The 7574-nt window shown below is 37.6% G+C and overlaps 1 protein-coding gene across 4 annotated transcripts in view; it reads left to right on the top strand.

Annotated features, from left to right (window-relative positions):
- The window catches only part of Fam172a (family with sequence similarity 172 member A), a 420557-nt gene that overhangs the window by 37121 nt on the left and 375862 nt on the right, over positions 1-7574 (top strand). For 3 of the 4 annotated variants that reach the window (XM_026783728.1, XM_026783727.1, XM_013349680.2), the window contains exons 2-3: positions 1312-1413; positions 3084-3184. In XM_026783728.1, the coding sequence (XP_026639529.1) occupies positions 1344-1413; positions 3084-3184 (171 nt within the window). In that variant the 5' untranslated portion in view covers positions 1312-1343. Of the gene's footprint in view, positions 1-1311; positions 1414-3083; positions 3185-7574 lie in introns of those variants that run through there. The other variant, XM_013349682.2, reaches the window with a different exon arrangement.

Below are 7574 nucleotides of genomic sequence, written 5' to 3'. Positions count from 1 at the left end.
GAAGGATGACCAGTGATGTGTGTAAGAGTGACCAGTGATGTGTGTAAGAGTGACCAGTGATGTGTGTAAGAGTGACCAGTGATGTGTGTCAGTGTGGAAGGATGACCAGTGATGTGTGTCAGTGTAGAAGGATGACCAGTTATGTGTCACAGTGTTTCTTACTTCAGGAGAGAGAGCATTACTCCTTTGCTGTCACCTGAAAGTCAGTGGGACTCATTCAGTTCTAAAGACAGGCCATGCAAAGGGAAAACTGACATCATAGTGGAGAAGCCTATCAGACCTCATCCAGCTGATGAAGGGCAGTTATCAGTGACATTCTGTGCATGTCATATTCTCCTTCACTTGTGGTAAGGACTTAGTCATCTTTGTGATGCTTCTTCAGACAACTAGGGCACGACGGGAAGCAGACAGAAATTATCTTTTAGGAGAAAATATTAGATACTTTCACATCAAAGGCAATTGTGAGAAAATACTCGAAGAGTTTAGTGCAGTGTTCTAGGTGGACAAACTGTGGTGATGGAACTTGCTGTCTGTATAGGAAATCGGGCTAAGGGGATACAAACACTCTTTCCATCTGTAGGAAATTATTCCAGAAACAAAGAATAAATTTAGTTTATATTTATTTTTAATAAAGCAGCCTTTGGACATTTTTTGTTGTTGTTTTTGTTTGTATAAAGTTCCCCTGAGTATTCTTGGCCTCAAATTCCCTAGTGCCTCCCTAGTGCAGGGACTAAAGGCATGTCCCACCACACCTGCCTGGCTGCCTTTCTTGACTTGTGAAATTCAGTATTGTGAAGAATAGAAACTGTTTTAGTATCAACTAGGCATTTCCGATCAACATGTCTCATTTTAATATTTCTTATAAAATGTATTAATATATAATGATATCAGTTTTGCATTTACAATTAGTTCTTCTATTCACCAACTATAGCTCATTTATAGTAAAATTTTGTGGTCTTTGAAATGTTACATTAATATCTGAAATTTGAAACCATAGACTAAGGTAAATGAGGTACAAACAAATAGCCATTTTGAAGGGGAAAAGTTAGTAGATTATTTTGAGAATCCGTGTTGTGATTACTTAGGGGATTATGATTTGGAGAGTATTTGTGTTGATACTGAGTTAGATCAAAATGCAGCTCTTTTGGAACTTAAATTTTAATAGCATTGTCAGTTAAAACAACAGATAAAATTAATCTACTAGAATGAAGGAATACTTTAAAGCAATTAGAAATGCAGCCTTCACTTGTATTCTCAGTGAGCCATGAACCTGAGTAAGTCTCATGTCGGTTCCTGTCACTTTGTTTTTAGATTTGCTGTCTAGGATTGATTTGGATGAACTCATGAAGAAGGACGAGCCACCTCTTGATTTTCCTACCACGCTGGAAGGATTTGAATATGCTTTTAATGAAAGTAAGTGCTATACATTATACACACATATGTGTATGTATAATTTACTTAACAGTGTTTATAGAATCATAGGAAACATACTAGTTACTCTCACCTACCTAACTAGAATATTTTGCAGGATTTTGGGGAGATCATGACTTATGTTTGTATAGTAAACTCCTTCACTCTAATAAAAGAATTAGGAGACAGTTTTCTGTAGTTGACAAGTCTCATAAATTAAAAGACAATAAGTTGACTTCATTTATACATTTTTACTTTGAGCATTCTACTCTGGTATCTCACTAGAAACTCCTAATTGAATTATAGAGAAAGGCACTTTGTTTAACCTGCTATTTCAAATGAGGTGACTAGTAGTCATTATATGTGGCAATATGTTAAAGCAGAGTATTCTTCAGGAAAGTATTTGTTTAAAATCTTTTTAAGTTTATACCCGAGCCACAATACACTATTATATTTGAAGGCTTCTCCTGTTTGGGGCAGGAGCATGTGGTTGTCATTTCTAGCTATTGCGTTTTAGCTCCAAATGCTGATTGCTCATCAATGTGTTAGTGTGTGCCCCTTACACTTACAGGTGGAAGGAAGGGGCCTCTCTTCTGCCCATGTGTACTTGCATACTCATGAGTTTAAGATGATAGTAGAAACGTTGATCACTTTCAGATATTATTTTTTATAAAGAATATCTTATGATACAACATGTATAAATAGTAATCTTTCATTGCCTATTCGTGAGAAAGGATTAAAGCTGTTGCCTTGTGGGCTGTGTTTCTTCTGGTTACTAGACTCTTCCCACTGAAAGCAAGGGGCAGATGGTCTGTCTTTTCTCACTGTAAATAGGCTGATAATTAAACCTTTTAGTACATAAAGTTTAATGCTTTTTCACAAGGAGAAGTTTTTTTTTAAATACTATGATCTAGATGGTTAATTTAGCATTGCTCATGGTAAAGAAACATGTTTTTGATATGTGATGCATGTTTCCATGAAGACTATCACACTGTAATTCTTTAACATACAGGATGGGAATATTATGACCAAATGCTTACAGGTGCATGGAGTCCTGTATGCCTCATTTGGACCTTACTTGTTCTGTGTCAGAAAATGCAGTCCAGGAAGGTTTGGATAGTTTCAGCTGGTGTTAGCTCTCCTTCTCCTCTCCAGCCTCCATTGATAGCTTGTCTTAGGGCCTCATAGAAAACTGTTCCTCAAGGCCCTGAACCCCTTCTGTCCTAGGTAACCGTACAGTGCATGCTCATGTTCCCACATCATTCTGGACCTCACTGTTCATATACATCACACATGGCAGCTTTGCATCGCTGCCTTTCTTTCATTACTATCTTAACTTTCTGGAAAATTGCTTAGATTTTCAACATTTGTCTCCCAGGTGGCCGCTAAACTTCTTCAAGTCTGAGCCATGCTTATGGCATTATCTGGTGGTGTTCTTAGTAGCCTTAAAGTAGTGTCAGCTTGCTTTAAAATATTGGGATGAAGATTAAGACTAGCTTTTAAATTCCTAGGGATCCTTCTTTTATATGCTTAATAGGTTTATTATATTGGCATTTGAAGACAAAAATTTAGGAAGGAATCAAATATTTAAAAAAGTTATAATTATTTATTATAAGTTCCATATTATTTAAGATATATTCTAAATCATTGGAATATTGCTTGTTGTCTTTTAGAGGGGCAGTTAAGACACATAAAAACTGGGGAACCATTTGTTTTTAACTACCGTGAAGACTTACACAGGTGGAACCAGAAAAGATACGAAGCTCTGGGTGAGGTATGTCAAGGATATTGCTACTTTGCCTTTTTTAATTTGAAGGTTGAGGTATGGCATAGATATTGTTTTACTTCATTTTCCAATTCAGAGTACCAGGAGCAATGGTTTGGATGGTGCAGCAGTTTACATACTCTTCCTGTAAAAAGTGATTTCTAAAATACTTTTTTTTTTTGTATTTGGAAATTTTCAGTCATTTACTAGAAGAATGTTTTTAATTTGAAAGCGTTTGCTTTTATACTGACATATCCTTCATATGACTTTGGTATTTTCCACTAAGTTGTTTATATGGAAAAGCAAATTTACACCAAATTTTACCTTTTTTTTGGTAATATTTTTTAAAAGATTGAATCTTCTATTGTGCCAGTAAGATGCGCATTACTTTTAGGTCTTTATTTATTTGATGATTGCTATTAAGATAGTTAGACTGAGCTGTTCTTCTTTCCCTCTAACTTGGTAATGTATTTGTCCTTCGAAAACTGGGTATCTTACATGGTCTCACCAAAGAAACCAAAAGTGCCATTTGCCATTTTTGTGAATTTTCATCAGAACTAAATATTTCATTTATTCAATATCACAGATTTTTAGTAAAACATATATAGACACATTTGTTTAATATGTTACTGAGATAACCACTTTTTCCCCAGAAGGTATATTGACCTTTTAATACATTTGTTAGTTAAAAAATAACATGGGGGGCATTTTGTAGTGTGAAGAGAACAAATACGATGAGACATTTCTTTCTTATGTCTCTTGTATTTCTGCATGTCTGAGGAAAAGTTTTGACTTTCTGTTCTACAGTCTCTTTACAGGGACATTATATTATGTTCTCACAGGCTTTAAGGGTGGAGAGTGTTGTGCCCCCTTCTAAGGCACTTTGCAAATTTGTGTCCTAGTCAAGATAATAAAGACACCACCCCCTCTCTCTTCAATGGTGGCCAAGGTGGCAGGCTTACTCGTGGACTTCCGTGAGACCAGATTTGCTAAGCTTATGTTTTTGACTACGGAGTTCCCCTGTGTTCAGTTCACTGGAGAATTCCTGTGCCTCCATCTTGGATCTAGGGGATCTAGAGGGAAGAGATTGGGTACCTGAAACTCCTGCTGTCTGTCTTCTGACCCAGTGGTCTGGTTTTTAAGGCAGTATTTCCAGTACTGTGCAGGCTAACTTGTATTTTGGGACAAGGTAATTTCAGGTTAAATCTTCAACAGTTCTTCACTTCCCATTAGTTTATTCAACTTTTAAAAAAAATTTGTGGTAATATAATGGCATAATTTTCCCCATTTCCTTTTTTTCTTTTCAATCCCTCTTATGTATCTTCTCTTGCTCTTTTTCAAATTTATGGCCTCTTTTTCTTTAATTGTTGTTACATATAATCTTGAATATTCTTTATTGTTTGTAACTTAAATGTATTCAGAGATCATAATTACTTCTGCTTATGTTAAAGTGCTTTCCTGTTTCCACTTGAATTATATACTGCAAATTTATGGTGTTTTCATTATAGAATAACTATACAATAATCTTATCTTAGGAAAGTGCTTGTGTGTGTATTTAAATGGCACTTACGTTTTATTCCTTTCTATAATCCATGTTTACCAGGTCCTTTAGATATGTTGTTATTCTACAAACCATGTGCAATTTTTTTTGCAGTTTTTTTGGTGTGTCTGTGTGTGTGTATGTGTGTGTAGTTCAGGCTGACCTGAAACTCACAGTGTAGCCCAGGCTGGCCTTGAACTTGGAATCTTTTTCCTCAGCCTCAGCCTGTCTAGTACTTGCATAACAAGTGTACCGTACTGTACTTGGCACATACCTATATTATTTAACCTTCTGCTTCCTTTTCTTCAAAACCGTATGCTTTATCTTCTATAGTAAATCAACCTAATGGGCTGGAAAGATGGATCAGCATGGCACGGCACTTGCTTCCAAGCCTGATTATCTGAGATTGACCCTCAGAACCCACATGGTGGGATGAGAGAGCTGACTCCCTCGAGTTGTTTTCTTACTCCACACACTATTGTGGTATACATGCAAAAACATATACACACACACACACACACACCCCAAACAGGCAAACAAGTAATGTAAGACAAAATTCCACTATTATAACTTGTTTTCTCTTTATGTGGCCACAAAACTTACAGGATTTAATTTTTAATCCATTTTTTTAATTTATTTTTTTATTGCTTTATAAATAATAACCACTCAAAATTTCCACTTCTTTCCCTTTTCCCATTTCCCACCCGTTCCCCCACTCTCCTTCCCCCCTCCCTCTCCAGTCCTAAGAGAGGCCAGGGTACCCTTCTCTATGGGAAGTCCAAGGCCCTCCCCCTCCATCCAGGCTTAGGAAGGTGTGCATCCGAATAGACTAGGATCCCAAACAGCCAGTACATGCAGTAGAGACAAATCCCAGTACCATCATCAACGACTTCTCAGTCTGCCTCAATTGTTAGCCACATTCAGAGGATCCAGTTCGATCACATGCTTGTTTAGTCCCAGTCCAGCTGGATTTGGTGAGCTCCCAGTAGATCAGGCACATTGTCTCAGTGGGTGGACCAACCCCTTGTGTCCATAGCATCATTATTTGTAATAGCCAGAACCTGGAAACAACCTTGAAGCCCCTCAATGGAAGAATGGATAAAGAAAGTGTGGCACATCTACACATTAGAGTACTACTCAGTGGTAAAAAAAAAAAAAATTGACATCTTGAATTTTGCATGCAAATGGGTGGAAATAGAAAACACTATTCTGAGTGAGATAACCCAGACCCAAAAATACGAATATGGTATGTACTCACTTATTAGTGGATTCTAGCCATAAACATAGGACATTGAGCCTATAGTTCACGATTCATCAAAGCTAAGTATAAGGTGAACCCAAAGAAAAACATATAGTTATCCTCCTGGAAATTGGAAGCAGATAAGACTGCCAGGCAAAAGTTGGGAGCATGGGGGTAGGGATGGGGTGGGGGTAAAGAGGAAGGGGAGAGAGAAGGGAGAAGAAGTGGGTTGGGGAGAGCTTGGGGGAGTGGGATGGTTGAGATGGAGGAAGGGCAGATATAGGAGCAGGAAGGAGATATCTTAAGTGAAGGAGACATTTTGGGGTTGACAAGAGGCTTGGCTCTAGAGGGGTTCCCAGGTGTCCACAAGGATGTCCCCAGCTAGGACCCTGGTCAGTAGAGGAGAGGGTGCCTGAACTGGCTTTGCCCTGTGGTCAGACTGATGACTATCTTGAATATCACCATAGAACCTTCGTCCGGCGACGGATGGAGATAGAGACAGAGACCCACATTGGAGCACAGGACTGAGCCCCTAAGATCCAGTTTAATGCATTGCTTTAAGAATTTTTTGAAGTTAATGTATAATTACATCATTTTCCCTTCCCCCATTTCCCCTTTCTACCTTTTTCCCTTGCTTACTCTCAAATTTATGACCCATTTTCTTCAATTGGTGTGTGTGTGTGTGTGTGTGTGTGTTTGTGTGTGTATACACACACACACCCAAATATGTGAATACAGGCTAAGCTGCATCATTTCTTAAATCATTATTTCCTTAAGTCAGTGTTTCATAGATCAACAAATCCCTGGGCTTCATATACCAATCAATTTTCTTTCCTAGTATGTTGACTGCAAGCAGACGTAACTTGTTCATATAGAATTCAGTGTATCTCAAAGCCTGGAATAGAAAAGGGAAAGTTTTCTCATTACAGGATTTGTTTATGCCACCTTGCCTTTTGGTTTCAAACTTCTGCATCAACATTGCGTCACTGCTAACCAGTCATGTTAGAACGAGAAATTTCACTTTCTTGTCTATTTTGGACCTTTGCATTTTCTTTAATATGTATCTTTATAGCTTCTGTAAGAATCAACAAAATGTCAGTGTTCTTCTTCTTCTTCTTTTTTTTTTGGAGACAGTGTTTCTTTGCAGCTTTGGAAACTGTCCTGGAACTAGCTCCTGTAGACCAGGCTGGCCTCGATCTCACAGAGATCTGCCTGTGTCTGCCTCCCAAATGCTGGGATTAAAGGCATGTGCCATTACCGCTTGGTTGTCAATGTTCTTAATAAGAAATAAAACAAAAAACGTGATTAGGTAATCTCACAGGTCTGGCTTTTTATTAAGGGATAGTACAAAATACAATACTAGCAGAAGCAACTGAGGTCATAAATCCCTCCCTACCCTAACCTAACTGGTAAAATATTTTGTAAAATAGTGGAAATAATTGAAAAAATTACACTGAAAAAAGATTTATTAGAAGCTGTAGGACAGTTGGATCTTACAGAATTTTTTGATGACTCTATTGAGGTGTACATATGAAAAACAATGTGAAGTTTATTTTAGTACTCAAATATTTAAATGCAATCCACATAATGAGATAATTCTCAACCTGTGGGTCATGACC

The sequence above is a fragment of the Microtus ochrogaster genome, chromosome 19 (genome assembly GCF_000317375.1).
Source record: "Microtus ochrogaster isolate Prairie Vole_2 chromosome 19, MicOch1.0, whole genome shotgun sequence".
In the NCBI taxonomy this organism is placed as follows: domain Eukaryota; kingdom Metazoa; phylum Chordata; class Mammalia; order Rodentia; family Cricetidae; genus Microtus; species Microtus ochrogaster.
Note: the sequence above shows the minus strand (reverse complement) of the source record. Positions and strands in the feature narration are given on the sequence as shown.